We start from the raw sequence: 19,433 nt of genomic DNA on the forward strand, positions 1-19,433 counted from the left end.
TCAAGCAAACTAAACACATATGGTCCCACAGAATCTTCAAATTGAACAATAGCTTATGTTTCTCATGAGACATACCAGGGCATGTCTAGGACCTATTTAAAAATAAATGTCTGTTTGAATTGTATACATTATCAGATCTGAGATGCCACAGTCTGAAACACAGATTCTCAATAGTCAGTAGCTGGTTCTCTGACTCCAACATAAGATAGAAATAAAATCTCATTTTTAACACTCTAACAACTTTAAGATAAGAAGTGATGGTCTGAGTTATTTTTAATGAAAATCACCACATGCATTATAGAAAATAGTGAACAATTCAGGAATAGTACAGAATCAACTCAATTTTCCCTATTAGTAAAGTTAAATGGGTCATTTTGGAGACAAACATGAGGCCCTATCTTGTATTGAAGAAATTTACTCAGTGCTACACTAGGAAGCTACTTCTGTGAAGACCTATCCCTTCCTCCACTGAGCTAGGAAGCCTCTAGTTTCCTCACTCAGAAAGGAACATTTCAGAACCTCACTTCACACTAAAAATACAAGGCCATACTGGTAACAAGGGAATCCTACTAAGAGAGGAAATTTCCAAGAGGATGGAAGAGAGGACAGTTTGTTTTGAAAGGGAGTTATGGTTTTCTTTGAGCTCTGTTTCAAATTTGAGTTAATTCTCTGTATATAAATCTCTAAATAGCTTCAGGCAAGAATAAGGCACAACTCCTAGAATCACCGTGGAAGGCTAATGGTCTAGACCTTGGATATTTTCCTGACTCAGTACACACTCCTAGAGAGAAAATATTCCCAAATACTTAACTATTTTTAAACTCTTGTAAATCTAAAGATTCTGAAGCTTCTATATACCAGGTACCAAAATGCAACAAGATCTTAGACAAATAATTTCATTTTTCTCATCCTCAACAAGTCTTCAAATCTCCTTCTATAAAATGGATACATGAACCCTTAGATTCCTTCCAATCCTAAGAACCTTTGATCTTTGAGCCCATGAATTCATACTTTAACAGGAAGCACACTGGGCTATGGTTTCATTTGTGGCATCTTTGTGCCCTGTTCTAAGGGGAGGGATGTAAAAATCTGCAAGGATGTAAAAATGGTTTTTTGAAATGGACATGAGGCTCTATCTTGTATTGAAATTTACTCAGTGCTACACTAGGAAGCTACTTCTGTGAAGAGTTAGCCCTTCCTCCACTGAGCTGAGAAGCCTCTAGTTTCTGGTTTCCATCAGCATTTCCAGGGTAAGGTTAAGGAGAGACTCCAACAGAGGCAATGAAGCACCAATCTATGCTAGCTCCCAAGAGTCAGCTGTTAAATTTTCAGAAATTTTATGAACTGGATTAAATCACTGGTAAGACAAATAGATAAACATGCTGTGGTGAAAGAAGCCAGTCACAGATGTCCAGTACTACATAATCCTAAACATATGAAAGTCCAGGACAAGGAACTCTATAAAGACAGTAAGAAGATTAGTGACTGTTTACTGCTGGGGAGACAGGAAGCTCAAGGGACTTGGGGATAATAGATAAAGGGTTCAGGTCTCGTTTTTGAGTTGCTAAAAATGTCTTGTGGTGATATAATCATAGTTATACATATATATCTATGAATATACTAACAATCATTTAATTGTATACTTCAAATGGGAGAATTATAAGGTATGTGGATTATATCTCAATCCCAAAACTTAAATTCCCTGCCATAAAGTCAATTTCCACACATATTAACCCTATAAGAGACAGAGGTGAACTGGACTACTGAGGCTTCAAAACTTAATAGGAACAGACCGCCTCATCTCTCTGCTATGGAGCAGATGGTGGGTTTGAACCACCAACCTAGTTAGCAGCCTAAAAGCTAACTCACTATATGACCAAGGCTGCTTTCATATCTCAACAACTGTTTAAACAACAGAAAATGTTAGTAACTTGAAACTGTCTAGGGTGGCAATATTTATTCTACAGAAACGGGCAAACACTATAAATTGGCCCCTCTCTATACCATTAAAGTAGCCATGATGCCCTAGTGGTAAGAAGCTGTGCTACAATCCTGAAGGCATGCAGTTTGAGGACACCATCTGCTCTGCGGGAAGAGGATAGGCAATATCCTCCCAATTAACTGCCTCTCAAAACCTGGTGGAGGGTCAGCTATGGGTCGGTTCCAACTTGGTGGCACATTACAAAAACAACAATTATACCACCAAAGAAGCTCTGGTTGCCCAATGGTAAGAAATCACACAATTCCAAAGGCACATGGTAGAAATCCACCATCTGCTCCACAGAAGAAGGATGGGCAATCTCCTCCCATGTTATTTACCACCTATGAAAATGTGCTGGAGGGTCAGTTATGTGTTGGTTCCAACTCAACAAGATGTAACAACTATACTACCAAAGTGGCTGTAAAACATTTGTCAACACACAATTTGTCCTCTGGTCAAGAGGTGTTCTTCTGCTCGCCCAAATCTGAATTCACATATGGTTTTTCCCTTACTTTTTCAAAATTTGCTTTACACTACTTCACTCTATGAAAGACCTGCATTAGTCCATGTTTTCACTAACTAAAAAAAAAAAAATCAAAAAGCGTTTTCAGATTTATTAAAAAGGGCAAAAATAGCAGTCAGTGCTTTGTTTGCAGGGAGTGCTTTGAAAAAGCCCCTTGGCTCCTTTCCCAGTCAGTACATCGAGTTTCTCAGGATCTAGCTGCCACAGCTTTGAACTGTGTCAACACTACATATGTGGGTGTTTTATAGGTTCTTTGTGTTATCTGGTATTGTATTAGGTCACTTTTGTATCAAGGAATGAACAAAAAGATTTTCCCGTGTAAATTAAAGGTACTTTATGACTTAAAAAGTTTCATAGAAATACTAGTTTCAGATAACAGAGGAAACCTGTATTAGAACAACTGATTCCCACAGAATTCATCTCCTGGACTCAGATAAGAGTTGTTCTCCCAAAATGGTCAACTCACTTTAAGAAAATAATTCTACCTGCTAAGCTAAAGTGGCATAGTACTTACGAGTCAGTGTCCAGTGAAAAGTAATCATACAGCTTAACTATTCTGGGATGATCCAGTTCTTTGTGAATCCGGTATTCCCTACATGCATGCCTGTGAACAAAATGGAAAATTCACAAGACAGCACCATAAGAAGACCACCTTTCAGGACAACTAGTAAAACACGTATTGGGATCCAAGGGGTGGGAATAGAGGGGTAAGGATGGGTAGGGGTAAAATCAGAGTTGCACAATTTTGTGGGTGGAGGGAGAGGGTAAATTAAATGGAAAAGATCTGGTGGGGGCCTGAAAAGACAGAGTAATGGTGGGCATAGTCCAATGGTGATTAACTTTATAAAACATAATCAATGAGAATGATTATATGAAACACAATGTAAATGATGAATAGCATGAAACACAAAGCATATAACTTTGTAAGAAAACCAATATAATTAAAAAAGAAAAAAGACGACAATGATTACTGCCTTTCAAACTCTTCGGAGAGTACCCCTAAATATGCCTTCATTTCTTCAGTTTCCTTCAGTTGATCCATTTGAGTCTACCTGCTCTCTTCATCTGATTTTTCTTTTTACACCACTATAACCTAAGCTAACGGGTGTTGAAAATAAATTAGGTGCTCAAATATGCACTTTATGTATTTACACACTTCAGAGATTTAGACAAAGGACACTTTTCTCTCCTCTAAAGCTATGATATTTGTAAATGTTACAAATGTAAATGTTACAGAAGCCACATCAAGGGGATTAATTTTAGCACATAAACTCATTGAGCAAAAGAATTTAAGGTGGAAGAAAAAAAAAGAGATGGAGGGAGAATTTAAGGTGGAATTTTACTTTAAGAAAATGTGCAGGAAATCTGAAACTATGGAAACCTCCATTTCCATTTTCTTAGGATGGAGAATTGAAGTATTAATGCATTTTTGCCTTTTTTTTTACATTCCGTTTTTCAATTTAAAATAACTATAAAATTGGAACAAAAATTCAATACATAATTCCACATATTCAAGTATTAAATTTAAAATTCTTATACAACGAAATCAGTATCAGTAGTTTTTTTTATAGTTTTTAGTCCTTATTTATCAAAAGAATAACAGATAAGTCCATTTTAAGTCATCTAGTCCTGCTGAGTTTGGGGCATTCTGCTATATCAAGCAAGAATTCAGAAAGAAAACGTTCTACAGTATGGTAACCTAATATCTTTAAAAGTGAGATTTTCAGGGAACTCTGGTGCCTAGTGGCAAGAAACTGCACTGCAATCCCAGAGATAAGTGGTTCGAATCAACCAAATGCTCTGCTGGAGAAGGAAGAGCAATCTCCTCCTGTACCAGTGAGATCTGATTTGATGGCACACACACACACACACACACACACACACACACACACACACACACACTAATTTTTTAAAAAAATGATATTTTCGGAAATTAAAATCTTTATCATATTAACATTACATAGAAAGAATGAGAGAAAAACTAAGAAAGAAGGAAGGAAAGACTAAGTAATTCTCCATGTGAACAATTATTTGATTAGGTTTCTTTTTCAAGCTTGCCGAAAAAGAGTAGGTGCTCAAATATTCATGAATGAAAGGGTAGCAACCTTCCACCCCTTTTAAGACCATCTACAAGCTCCCTTCTTTTACATATTCATACAGAAACATCAGAATTTCCAGAATTTTTTGCTTCTGATGTTTCATCATCTTTACATCTTTCTGAAAAAACCTTCCCAGCAATAAGAAGAACCAGTGTTAGAAGACAAGCCACCATGGGAACGAAAGACTCTAGCTTCCAGCCCTGATTCTGTGGTTCCAGCTTCATTACCAGAACGAAGATGTCATACAACATCAGTTGTTGAGTGAAGGCCCCTGGTGTCTATGGGGTCTTGGGAGACAGTGAGACAATGGTTTAGTTATAACAAAAAAACAGGTGATTTGAGTCTATCCAGAAGTGCGTAGGAAAGAAGGTGTGACAAACTACTTTGGTAAAACCAGTCATTGGAAATTCTAAGTACAGTTCTACGCTGACACTCTTTTGAGGTTTCCATAATTCAGAATCAACAGCAACTTTGCTTTAACCTCTTCATTCTGTGTACTACAAAGTAGAGACCAATTTCTCAGACAAGGTACAGAAAACAGAGCAAACCTACAGAGATAAAAAGTAGAAATCAAAAGAAGTATCTTTCAAAGTGCTTACTTCCTGAGGAAACTGCTGGGCAATGCAGAAAGCACTCCCTCAATAGAGCTCTAAGCTCACTTCTGTACCCTATCTGGGCAAGACTGTGCCATGGCCCCCAATGTTCAACTTTGAAATTAATTATCCCAAAGATTAATGCACCAGAAATACAGGGACTTAATATTTTCTCAGTGCAGAATTTTTGTTCCTTTTAGGGGTTAAAGGTATCTAGTACTATTAGTATTATTAATGCTTTCATAACCTCATAGTAAAAGAAGCCATTTCATTTTTATATGTGGGGATAAAATAAGGGAAAGAACAGAACTCAAAAGAACCTTTTCTTTCTTTCTCTCTCTCTTTCTTTCTTTCAGATTTCTCTTTTTCTACCAAAATAACCATCTTGATTCCAGATGAGAAGTCATCTTCATGAATATAAAAGCAAAAGATCTTACTATGTAGAGTTTGTAATAGCAATACTATTGTATTTATGTTATAAATGTTATAACAACTCTGAGCTGCACGCCTCTTAAAGGGTGTATTTTTAAAGCAAACTCTAAAACAATTATGTGCTTCTAAGCACCCTCCTTTAAGCTCAAAAGAGTTAATAACATTTTCCCAATTCACTATTATCTGTGGCCTGAAATTCACAAATATGATTTCCTATAATTTAGCAAGTAAAATAATCTTTCAAAGGAAGGCGGAAGTGCCTAAGAATCTCCCCAGCAACAAGAAAGGTCATGAGACTTTGTCTCTACCCTAGGATGGAAACTAGTACCTGCCCAGAAGGCTCCATAGAAGGTGCCTTAGATGCCATGATATCAAAGAGGGGGAGGGAAAGTGGGCTGTCCCCCACCACCCCATCCCCAACCTAGAGCTAGAATGTAGAGCTTAGAAACCTTGGTGGGCAGAGAAATGTGACCAAGACACTTGGGCTGCATCCACCAGGCCTCAAGTTTTTTGCCAATTTGCTGAGTAAGTACAGAGCCTTGTCTTCCACCTACAGTCACTGTTGTGTTCAGTTCTTTAAAGATCAGTCCAAAGATACATAGGGAAATAAAGCAAGAAAAGTAAATCCCGACACAGGAATCATTTTGTCAAGGTTGACTACAGCTGGTTCCCAGTAGAGCTGATTGGCTTAGAGTGGTCAACAGCACAAACAAGATACTCCCAGAACAACTAGGCAGAGAACAGTTATAAGCAGCATGTACCCTTCCACCACTCAGGCATGCCTGGAGACTCAAGAGGGACAGTTCTCTTTTACAACTGGTCGGGGTTACATGTGGCTCTCTTCTCTGAAGTGCTGTTGGCATTCCCAGCTGCACGCCAATCGTCTTGCACATTAAGTGACTGGAATGTAAGTATAATAATCAAGCTGCTCCTTGGGAGCATCTGGACCACAGCTGTCTGTGATGTAAAATCTACTACATGCAGGGTGCCAGGCACAATCCACACCATCCCTTTTCCTACTTCTCCCGAAGCCCTGTTTTTCTCTCCAGTGCCTAATGCTATAGTTAATTCAGTATGAAACAGAAAACTTCCTCCAGGCGTGATAAATAATGTGTATAAAGTAAGAGGTGCTTGGTCCATGCTCTGAGGACTGGTTTGCTGTTGTAGAAATGATTTTCCTGTGAGATTTAGAAGTGAACTAAAAGGCAACTTCAAAGCCCACAGCTTCAAAGTCCCAGAAATTGCATTTATAAGAAAGGAATGTGGGAAGCTCTGGTGGCCTAGAGGCAAGAAGCTGTACTGCAATCCCAGAGACACACGGTTCGAATCCACCAGATGCTGCTCTGCTGGAGAAGGAGGAACAATCTCCTCCTGTACCAGTCGGATCAGATTTGACGGCACACACACAAAAAAGAATAAAAAAAGAAAAAAAAAGAAAGGAATGTGGTTGTTCAGAGTAGGTTGTTCCTTTCCCTTTCAGACTTAGGACAGGTCTAATTCAACTAATTCAATATCTGTATCTATGAAAAGGAAACAATGAAACTCAGTGGGGAATCTAATAGCGAATTAAATCTGTGTGGTCTCTGAAGTAAATAAGCCAGGAACTCCAGTATTTTGAGGCTGAGGGGGAAATAAGCAAAACCTGTTATTAGTGGAACGATGAATAATTCACAGCTGCCCCAGTAATTCTTTCTAAAGAAAATGGCCTGTCCAACCACTATTCAAGGCTGGGACACTGAGAGCAGAAGTTGCAGTGAGCAAGCTGTGACTGGGGCGGGAAACAGCCCGAGGTGCTAAGCAGTGAGACAAAAGCCCCTGTAAAGGGCCAAGAGCCTCTCCACCTTCTTTGACACTGACATAACTCAAGAAGCAGGAGGGTCCTACCCACAGCTCGCTGGGTCCTTAGTGTCTCCACTAAGGGACTTCATTTGGTAAAAGCAACAATGATTTCTGAGGTTTGGGGATTTAAACGACAGCTCAGACACTTCTTAAATGTTGGTCCCTACATGTCAGTTTCGTCAACAGTAAAACAGAAAAGATAGTCCTTCTTCAAAGGGTGGGCAGAGTAAATAGAATGACAATAACAGTAACAAAAATGTGTAAAGCTCTTAGAGTCTCAAACAACATCTAATGTTATGAAAAAGCAACCACTATATCACTTACTTGTGGTAATTCTCTTTCTTCTCATCTCTCCAGTTTTTATTTAACTGGTGAATTTTCACAGCTACATATCTCTGTTCTGTTAGATCAAATGCCTATGAAGAAAAGGAGTAAATTATGTTCTGCATAAATGTTAAGATTCACAGGCAACAGACTTGAAGCTTCTACTTAAGAGATCAACGATTAAAGTCTAAAATACATTCTTAAATAAAAGACGGCAGCAGTTGACTGCATACCACAGAGTTACTTCAGTGTTGCAACCAACTTCATGAAATTGTCATCAGATAATTTCCAATTCTCCAGACACACTGGCACCAAGGGGTTTAGAAAATAAAAACAAGTACACACCACAGACAGAAGGAGAGGCCTGTCTGAACAGTCACTTCCATGAGTCTTTCTGGACATCATCCCTCAGCCTCCTTTGGACAGCTCTTAGCTATCTCCCATCACTTAGTGGAATTGAGACTTTTCAGGTGCGAACATAAAGTCCTGCCACGTTTGGACCATGAGGGACACATATCATCTATTCCTTGAAGAAGTAACCGCTCAGGATTTACCTCTTTGACTTTATGGTTTAGAAAATAACCCTGTAATTTGCTCTAATGTGTTTATTTAAAAAAACAATCACCACCTCCCCCTCCCACAATACCAAGAAACCAGCCCTTCCTTTTTCCATTCTCAATCTATGTAAATGAAAGTAGTTTTTGATGGCAGGAGCAGTTAGCCACATCAGTCAGTTCGCCAATACTGTCAAGAGAAAGGGTCAAGCTCTACCTACCCAGAGACCAGAATCAACAAGGGTAAAGATACTGAGGAAGGCAACAAATGAGGTTTTTTAAGAAGCAAGTTTTAAATGACAATTTGATAGTAATTTTAATCTAATAGAACAATTCCTCCATGTAAACTTCATTGATGAATTCCTTCAGAATGTGAATACTTTCTCCATATATTTAAAGTTCACATTACAAACTTACTATTTCTAGGCAACACTAGTGACCTAGTAATAAGAAGTTGCACCACTAACTCAAACACAGATAGCTCGAATACACCAGCAACTCCATGGGAGAAAAATAAGCAATCTCCTCCTGTGAGATTTATGGCCTGTAAAAACCTACAGCTATGAGTCAGTTCCAATTTGACAGCACTTACCAACACCTATAACCCTAACACCATTAACATCCACCTGCCAGTTTCCACAAATGTACAAACTGACAAAGGTCAGAGACACAGAAAATATAACCTATAAACAGTTATTACTTGCACATGGATGTTTTAAAAGTTATTTCTGGGAAAGCAATGTCTTTAAGAGAGGGCTCTTAGTTAAACCTCTTTATTGAACATAATCCAGGATTTTTAAAGTATCAAATATAATATTCTATTTCATAGAAATAGAAACTTTTGATGTTGTTTTTCTTACACAGAGAGAAATATAAGCATGTTTACCATTGAGGATTTAAAGTAGAGAAGCATTTTAAGTCATTAAAGCCCAAATGAAGGTGCTCCTAGTGATTAGGAGGATGGTGTAGGATGCAGCAGAGCTTCACTGTATTGTACACAGGGTCACGATGTGTCAGAATGGATTCAATGGCGCCTACCAACAATTTATAAAAGCACTACTGGAATGACATGTGTTGGTTTCTCCAACTAACATAAATTTCAAAACCTAAGACACTAAAAATTTTAAGACCTTCCACTGATTTTTTTTTCTGAAGTAATTTTTATTGTATGGAATATTGGACTTATTAAATAGTAATACACTGAAACACCCCTTGGATGGAATTAGCAACATGTGAAGAAAAGTGAAGGGCTTGAATACTTGTTGACTACCTGAATCCATCATTGTATTTAATCCTTAAATACTTTATAACCACTAGTATCCCCTTTTCAGATAGGGAAAGAGAAGCTCAGTTTTAAAACCCAAACAAGGTGCTTCAGCTGGAAGTGAAAGGAATCAGGATTCCAATTCAGTTCCAACTTAATCCAAAGTTCAAACTCTGCTTTCTCTGTTGTCTAAGAGAATGTACTACAATAATACTAGTTTCTGCTATTATTCTTCCAGACCAGTACCCAGTTCTAAGTAATTATAAATAATCTGACCATTACCTAATGTCTTGGGGGGAGGGGTTCTCCATTTTCTTGTCACACTTAAATTTCATAATTTAAAAAAATAAATTTTTCCATTAAAAAAATTTAAAATTTATTAATTTTTTGCTTTGAATAGTTTCAAAACAGCATTAAGAAGTCTCTTTCCATCCACTATTCCTGTCCACTCTACAAACTTTTTTTTTTTCCTAAAGAACAGGTATCATACGGCTCTATTTTGTAACTTCCTCTTTTAAATTCAGTTAATAATACATCCTAATAATCTTTCCAACCAATGGCCATACATAGCTTCCACTTTGTTTTGTTCTGATGGTACTTTCTTTTTTTAATTTTTTTCTCATAGTGAGAATAAACACAGAGAAAACATGCACCGATCAGCGGGTTCTACATGTATAATTCACCGACACTGATTATGCAACCATTCTCACCATCCTTTCCTCTCCAACTAATACATATCCGCTTTCTTCAAGGTGTCTTACCTAATCTTTTGACCTGATTTTGAAATTTGATCCCATATAGCTAGATCCTAAAAAAAGAGCACAGTGGTAGACATTCTTTGATTTTAAGACTTCATGGGCTATATTTGGTTTAAAGCCCTGGACATGTAGTACATTATAAATCAGATCACTAAACAAATGGTTAAGTCTGTTGTCAGAGACCTCTCCAAGGTACTGAAGAGAAATGATGTCAGTCTGGAGACTAAGGTGAGCCTTATACAGGCCATGGTCTTTGTCATTACTTGGTATGCATCAGAGAGTTGGACAATGACTAGTGATGATAGAAGGAGAATTGATGTCTTTGAGCTGTGGTGCTGGAGAAGAGTATTGAGAATACCACTGATATCAACCCAGTTACTATTATTCCAAGTTGGTAACAATCATTAAGGTAAGCACTCAGTGTTTTTGCGTAAGTTTCTCACACTTACCTTGTAAACTTCACTGAAACCGCCCCTACCCAAAAGATGTAACAACAAATATCTGTCATTTAGCGTTGGATGATCTTTAAATCTGTGGAAACAGGCAACACACATGTACTCAGGTGAAATGTCCCCTATTTACAAAATCTTCAGGATATCTAACATGTTATACACATTATGATGCAATAACATGCAATCAATACCAGTAAATGAAATTCTGAGCATAAAGCACGTTCTACAAGTCAAAGGAGTAGCGTAATTCCAGTAAAGAGCATCAGTCGTGGTCCCATCAGACACAGGTGCTAGTCTTGTGGAGCCACAACTGATTCTGTGACCTTCCTGGCTTCCTTCCCTTGCCACCCGCTGGAGTGAAGGTTAAGGGGCTCTGACAACATAGTCCAAAGTGAGTGGGACTGCTAACCCAAAGGCCTCAAAAGTCTCCAGCAGTTTGAGTCCACCCCGCGCCACTCAGAGCATCAGAAGCCTGATAGTGAGTCAAGAGTAGCTGAGCTTAACTCAATAGCAAGGAGTATAGTGAGGGTATTTTTAACTGCTTCATAGGTATTTGAAAGCTGGGCAATGAATGAGGAATACCAAAGAAGAACTGACACCTCTGAACTGTAATGTTGGAGAAGAATACTGTATATTCAAGGGACTGTCAAAGAACAAATGAATTTGTCTTAGAAGTATCGCCAGAATGTTCCTTACAAGCAAGAGTGGTAAGACTTTGCCTCATATACTTTGGGCATATTAGCAGGGGCCAGTCCTTAGAAAATGACATCATACTTAGAAAGTACAGAGTGGGCAAAGGGGCAAAACCAATGACAAGATGGATAGATTCAGTGCCTACAATAATGGTTTTTAGCATATCATAGACTGTGAAGATGGCACAGCACAGGATCGGGCAGGATTTCATTGTGTTGCACATATAGTTGCTACAAGTTGGCACTAACTGCATCCCAGTTAAGGAGCGAGCCCTGGTGATGCAATGGATAAAGCACCTGATTGTTAGGCATTTGAAGGCACCAGTCACTCCATGGGAGAAAGATGGCAACTGCTTCCACTAGGACTACAGCCTTGAAAATCCAGTATGGCACTTTTGTGTCCTTCCTACAAGGTTGCTATGACTGGAGTAGGAGGTAGGAGAAGGATAATGAGAGGAATAGGTTAGACTAGAGCAGAGATTATTTTCAAACTGTTTTATCTGGCCTGTCTGAACCATTCAAAAGGGGAGCTTTGGTGGCTTGGTGTTAAGGAGCTGCACTGCTAACCCAAAAACATGCAGTTCAAAACCACCAGCTGTTCTGGAGGAAGATGACTGGCAATACTCTCCACTGTGAATTACAGCCTCTGAAAACACCTTGGAGTGTCATCTGACTTCACAGCATGTAACAAACCACTGAAGGAACACATGCTTTCTCACCATTCCAAAACTATATGCAGTAAAACCCCAAATATTTTACACTGCTTTAAAAATGGACTTGGTTAAAAAGTGAATCATATATTTATATTCCTCTTTCTTTAAAACAGTATGTGACATAACTGTTTTCCTCAAAAAGGATTCAACATGATGTCATTTCCAATAAGTTGGCAAGAATTTAAGATTCCTGAAAATACTTCTACTAAGCTCCTGCTCTTTACAAATTTCTTTCTTTTTTTTTTTATTGTGTTTTCAGTCAAAGTTTAACCACAAAATTAATTTCCTTAGTTATATTTTTCACACTGTGCTCATATTCCAGAATTCTGGTTGTTCTTTTATCCAGCATTCTGGTTTTCTTAATGCCCTGGTCTTCTTATCTTTACTCTGAAGCACTTGTTGAGCTTCTGGTCTCATGGAAATGTTTGTACACTATTAATTGTGAAATTATTTGTATTTGTTAACAAAGTGGTACACATGTGGGTGAAGATGACAGCAGTGCAGAGTGGTTAGCTTTACAGTCAGATCCAAGTCTGACTGTGTGCTCACACTAATTTTGAGTCCCTGGTCAAGTTCATTTCATTTCGTCAAGCCCCGTTACCAGAGCTATGCACTAAAGATGACTTAACTTGGTGGATTTAAATGTTTTTAAAAATTAATAAACATGCAAAACCTCCTTGCCATGTAGTCAGAATGGACTCATAGCTGACCCTCTAATGGGTTTATGGAGGCTGTAAAGGGCATGAGAGGAGACTCCTCCTGAGGAGACACTAGGGGTTTGAACTGCCAGAGACCTCCAGCCTTTGGGTTAGCAGAGCAATTCTCTATGGACTATATGCCACAGGACTAACGGAGAGAGCGTAAGTGAATCGCACACAGTGCCTGGTACAGGGCTCAAACATGTTAACTGCTGCTGTCTGATACTTTATAGAAAAGTTCATCGTTCATACTGGGACAGGCCAAAAAGACACAATCTGAAACTAAGAAAAAAACCAATCCTGTATCAGTCAGAAAACTATAGGAAACAAAAGATGGATCAATGAAGCCACTTCTCTCTTGTAAACCTGTTTTCCCGGTTTTAATATTTTAAATGATGTAACTACAAAAAGCAACATTTATCTCCAATTAATGTTATAATCTAGAGTATCTTGCTTTAAATAACTAGCACTCAAATGGCCTTTAAAGTCATTCAGAAACCAGAGTCCTCTCAACTCACTCTTTTAATACCTGCACACTCACTACTACCTATGATTTCAGAGAACTAACTCTGAAAAAAAAGAACACCCAAACCACTCACAGAACAAAGTCATATGGCTTTTGTTACCTCTACTTGTATTTAAATATTGCAGTATACATATAATTACATGCATTTACATAGAAAGTCAATATAGTTACATTTATTTAAACTAAAGCAAATTAATTTTTTCACAAAACTACATTACACTGGATCATTAATATTGTGGAATATTTATAAATTTATGTTAAATGAAAATACCATTCTAAACCATTATCTAAATATTGTCTAGAATATTGTTAGAAATACCCCAGCAATCTCTCACCCAAAATAGCCCCAAGGTGCTTACTGTGAATTATCTTCATTATGTATCCTTTTTAGTTCTCTAATATGTAGATTTCTAACCCTTTCTAGCCTTTCCAGCTCTGCCTGTATCTCCGCTTCCTCCTAAAGGGAAAAGAAAGTGATAGATAACTGAGGCCATTATAATTTAAAAAACAGTAGGTATTTTAATAGTATAAAGCTAATGGGAAATGTTTTGCACTGAAAAAAGATTTTTTTTAAGAGTCATCATTTTAATCATAAAAAACAGCAAACAGCAAATAAAACAAAATACAATTCAATCCATACAGAGAAACAGACTAGGGAAATAAAGGTTGTCTCCCTACTACATTCCTCTCCATGGTCATGTCCCACACACAACTACTGCTGAGTTTCTTATGTTTAAGGTTCCAGAACTATTTTATAGGTATGCATATAGGTACACAAAAACCCTTAAAATAATAAATTAAACATAAGCAAAATTTAAACTAGTCTTTACAAATACCAGACTCTCAATTTTATTTTCTTCTTTTTTCGCCCTAGAAATATAGTTTATTTCATATACACTATGCGAAAAAGGGACATGCATACCTGCCATTACAAACCTTTCTCTTTTTTTAAAAATTAATTTTAATGAAAGTTTACAGAGACTTTGGATTTCCATTCACTCATTATTGTACTTTCCTCCCTACTCACCCCTCCTCCTCAATTAGCTTTTCTCTTTGAAAAGTAAAAGAAAAATTCTTTCATTGTTATACAATCCCTCCCCTCAAGTCCACTCCACTATGCTGCCTTCACTCTGGACTCCTGTCATAACAACAGTACCTAATCATATACCCCTTTTAAACAGTTCTCTCCCTCATCTGTTTCAATGCAGTATACATTATTTATCTCCTCTTTCTCAGTCTCCTCTCAACCCCTAAGTCAATCCTGTTTTACAACAGTGGTGTTATGCAGTATTTGTCTTTTTGTGACTGAGATATTTCACTCAGCATAATGTCTTCCAGGCGCACCCATCCCATATTATATAACATTCATGAGTTCCTTGTTTTTCAATGCAGCCCACTAGTCCATTGTGTGAATATACCACAGCTTATCTAGCCATTTGTTTGTTGATGGTCACTTGGGCTTTTTCCAACTCTTTTGCTATTGTGAACAAAGCCAAAATAAATATAGGTGTGCACATATCTGCTTGGGTGGCAGTTCTGATTTCTTCAGGGTATGTTCCCAGTAGTGGAACTGCTGGGTCAAATGCTATTTCTACTTGGAACTTTTTGAGAAAGCGCTGTACAGCCTTCCATAGTGGTTGTACCATTTTACACTTCCACCAACAGTGAATAAGGGTTCTAGTTTCTCTGCAACCTCGCCAGCATTTGTTGTTTGCTGCTCTGAAATTTTGCTATTCTTACTGGGGTGAGATGATATCTCATAGTTTTTTTGGGTTTTCTTCTTGAGAATAAAATTACACTTGGTACCTGAAGTTCCAGTGATGTGGCAAGATCTAAATCACCCAGTTAAAAAAAAAAAAAGATAAAAACCAGTGGGAGGGAGGGCGGTGGAAAACACCACCAACAACACGCACTGGGAGGTTTGTAATGGTTAATATGATGGTAATATGATCAGTTGCTGACTGCAAGGTTGGAAGTTTGGGTCTACCTAAAGGCATCTTGGGGGGATGTCCTGACATCTGTGTCTAAAAAACCAGCCACCAAAGACTCTATGGAGCACAGCAGTACTAGGACAGACATTTGGTGGTGCTGAGTCAGGAGCTGGTTGAGTTAATGGTAAGAAGCAGGGGGGGGGGATGTCTATATAGCATACTGACCATCATCACCATAAACAGCATCCACAAAAATTGTCTGGGCTGTTAAATTTACATGATGTATAAATAATAAACTCTATGTAAACCTCTGTGCTAGAATATAGTTAGTATAAGAAGTTCCACCAAGAAGTAAGCACTGTTATGTGATTAAAAAATATCAAAAGAATTTTGATAGTCACCACAAAGGTAAACAACCCAATTGCAAAATGGACACAGGCTATGAACAGACACTTGATCAAAGAAGACATTTAGATGGCAAACAAACACATGAAGAAATTATCAAAATCCCTAACTCTAAGAGAGACGCAAATAAAAACAACTATAACATATCATCTCACCCCCAGTAACAATAGCAAAATTCAAGAGAGCAATAAACAACAAATGCCGGCCAGGCTGTAGAGAAACTGGAACACTTATTCACTGTTGGTGGGAATATAAAATGGTGGCATCACTCTGGAAGGCAGTGGCATCCACTTCCTAAATAACATGCCTCCAGAAACTCTATGAACTTTGATAAATGTCACTAATTGTAGAGGGGCTTCAAGCCTTTTGTTCATAGGGTCACTATGAGTCATGCTCAACTTGAAGGAAATCAACAACTCTGGAAGGCAGTAAAGTGCTTTCTCAAAAAAAAAGGAAAAAAATTTTCACTACTGGGAATATACCCTAAAGAAATCAGAACTGCCACCAAAAGAGGTACATGCACACCTATGTTTATTGCTGCATTGTTCACAATAGCAAAGAAATGGAAACAACTCAAGTGTCCATCAACAAATGAATGGTTAAAGAAGCTGGAGTATATTCATACAATGGAATACTATACAAGGAACTCATGAAATATTATTATACAAAATGGGTGACCCTGGAGGACATTATGCTAAGTGATCTATCTCGGTCACAAGAAAACAAATAGTGCATACTACCACTGTTATAAAACAGGACTGACAGAGGGGTTGGGGGGAAACTAAGAAAAGAAGAGATAAATAATGTACACTGCATGTAAACAGATGAGCGAAAGAATTTCTTAAAAGGATTATATGATTAGGAATTACATGTATAATACTAGTCCAGAGCAAGAGCTGTATAGTAAAGTGGACTGGTGTGGGGGTGGGGAATTGTACAACAATGAAAGAACTTTTTTCAAAGAGAAAAGCAAACTAGGGGCCTGGGCAAGGAGGAAAATATGCACTAATGAATGAATGGAAATTCAAGTTGTCTATAAACTTTCATTAAAATCTCTAAAAAAAATACTAAAAAGAATTGTGACAATTTCAGATCTACTTTTTCTTATATATTTCATTTTTACTTTAAGGATAATTTCTCATGAAGCTTTATGAAGTATAGGTAAAATTTGGGGGAAAGTACTGTGTGTGGTAAGAGCGGACTCTAAAATGGAAAGACATGGATGTTTCAACTGGATTATAAAGTGACAGGAATAACCATATAAGATTTTTGTGGCTGTGGATGAACTAAAACCAAATGCAAACTATACAATTAGCTTAAAAGCCAAATGTAAACTGAAAATGACATTTCTGGAGTTTCTTTTGTTTTCATTTTACTCACCTTTTTAAGATGCCCTAATCTGAGTTTGAAGATTTCTTCTTGTTCATGGTATTCTGCTAACGTTAATCTGGAAAAGAACAGTTAAAATTTTAGTATAGTATCTCAATTTACAACGTGCTTATTTAAAGAAAAATGCCAAAGTATGCTGAAGGTATAGTAAGTCTCTTAGAATGACTAAGATATTATCTTCTGGTCCTCTGACAAGAAAAACTTTTGTGATTTATCAAGTACGATACAAAAGAAAGCCAGAAACTCAATTTGTAAAAATGAGAAAAAAAATTCAACTGAAGTTTTACATTATTTATGAAATAGACTACATCCCATATCTTACATTATTCACAATAGTTAAGGTTAAAAACTAGAAAAATTATGTGTTAAAAAAATATTTTAAGTGCAAAACAGTAATCTAATGAATTTCATTCTTCTTGATGACTTTTAGGCTATGGTGACATAATTAGAAAGGTAGCAAACAAAGTAAAGTCCAGGTTTGGAATCTGAAGAATGGGGCTCAAGGCATAAATGTGCACTTGCCATGTGACTATGGACAAGTAATTTTAACATTTTATTCTTAGTTTCTTTTTTTTCCTTCTTCTCTGTTCCCTTTAAATACAGCAGGAATAATACCAATTAACAAAGTTGTTGTGAACATTAAATGAGAATGCAGAAAAAATTATCTATAAAACTCTATATATGTGTGACAGAATTATTCACTCCATGTTCTACCTACCTGCCCCAATGCCAATCTTGTCTCAAACAGAAGCATGTAAGAAGTAATGCTTTAACTCTTTTGTTAAAACTTCTCATCACATTTTAGAAACAAACACACTGACTATACTGGAAAGTTTTAGAACTCACAGACTACAGTCCAAACAGCAGGAGGAAATGATCCCTATCCTCTCACCTAGGAAGGGCTGTATGAAATGGAGCTTTTGCAGCCTGACTCGGAAAAGTTTGATATACCCTGCAGCTGCTACACTTTTATTTTTACAGCTGCAGAATTACTTAAATCTAGTTCTCCATTTCAAAGCAACAAAAAAAGGGGTGGGGGAATGGAAAGAAGTGAGAAAGCTACAGCTATGTGTTTTCCCTGCCTGAAACATGTTCAAAACCCAAGAAGAATAATGTAACTTCTTCCAGTACTCCAGAGGCCTCTACTTGCTGGTTTGGCCAAAGGCATAAATCGAAGTTACTGATACTCTAATTAAAATCTGGAAAGAAGCCCTTCTATCTTGGATTAATGGTCTACTGACACTATTGGACTGGATGAAATTCTAACTATTGTTTTGTAGCAAAACAACAACCTAGACCCTCTTTATCACTCCTAAGTCTGAGAGTTTTATGCCTAACATTTAATAAATGTGTCATGAAATAAACACATAACTATTTAACATGTGTTAAATGTACATTTGCCTGGAATATTTTTAACTGTAGATAAAAGGCTTCTATGGTAAGAAGCTGTGCTGCAAACCCAAAAGCACTTTGTTCGAATCCACCAGGTGCTCTGTAGGAGAAGGATGGGCAATCTCTTCCTGTGTGACTCATGAATCTGAAAACTACTGGAGGGTCAGCTCTGGGTTGGTTCCAACTCTGAAGACAGCACCCAACAACAACAAACACCTGTTATGAATGCATAGGGTGGTGGTTAGTATTAGGCCACTTCAAAACTCAAACTCACTGCCACTCAGTCGGTTCTAAGTCACAGTGACCTAGCACAGGAGACCACCCATCTTCCTTCTGAGGATTGACTGGTGGATTCCAACGACTAGAGACACTGGCCATTGGATTAGCACACAACTCCCTAGAGTTAAAAAGGAGATATACTGGCTATAGAATTAACTACTGTCTCTATGAAAATCTCTAAATTTCAAACACCTCTGCAGAAACTACTTCCCAGCTACCATGATTTCCACACGACTTGTACATGACTTGTACATTTATGTACTGATCCATCCTCCCTTTTATTTGAAAAGGCTCTGGATATTTTCAAACACTTCAGGGTATGTATGCATAGAAGCATGTTAAGTAGACAGGTATTATCGATACAGGGATAGTCATGGTTCAGTGATAAAACACTCGAATAAAACCTCATGTGCCACCATTTGTCTGAGTGATATGTGCTGCTATGTGGCTGTAAAGTGGAGCTTCCAGACTAAGATGGAAAAGGAAGAAAGGTCCACTTAAAAAAAAAAAAGACACAATCTTATGGACTGAACTAGTCCAATCTACTACTGATCATGGGGAGGATGCAAGACCAGGCAGTGTTTCCTGG

General features: G+C 37.6%; 1 protein-coding gene across 2 annotated transcripts in view; it reads right to left on the reverse strand.

Moving 5' to 3' along the window:
* TLK2 (tousled-like kinase 2) overlaps positions 1-19,433 on the reverse strand; it is a 150,737-nt gene that overhangs the window by 16,652 nt on the left and 114,652 nt on the right. For both annotated transcript variants that reach the window (XM_006897800.1, XM_006897801.1), the window contains 5 exons: positions 17,165-17,231; positions 13,808-13,905; positions 10,817-10,898; positions 7,792-7,883; positions 3,019-3,108 (listed from right to left, as the gene is read on the reverse strand). In XM_006897800.1, the coding sequence (XP_006897862.1) occupies positions 3,019-3,108; positions 7,792-7,883; positions 10,817-10,898; positions 13,808-13,905; positions 17,165-17,231 (429 nt within the window). The remainder of the gene's footprint in view (positions 1-3,018; positions 3,109-7,791; positions 7,884-10,816; positions 10,899-13,807; positions 13,906-17,164; positions 17,232-19,433) is intronic.

This window comes from Elephantulus edwardii, unplaced genomic scaffold (assembly GCF_000299155.1).
Source record: "Elephantulus edwardii isolate Elephantulus edwardi_28Jun2011 unplaced genomic scaffold, EleEdw1.0 scaffold00216, whole genome shotgun sequence".
Taxonomy (NCBI): domain Eukaryota; kingdom Metazoa; phylum Chordata; class Mammalia; order Macroscelidea; family Macroscelididae; genus Elephantulus; species Elephantulus edwardii.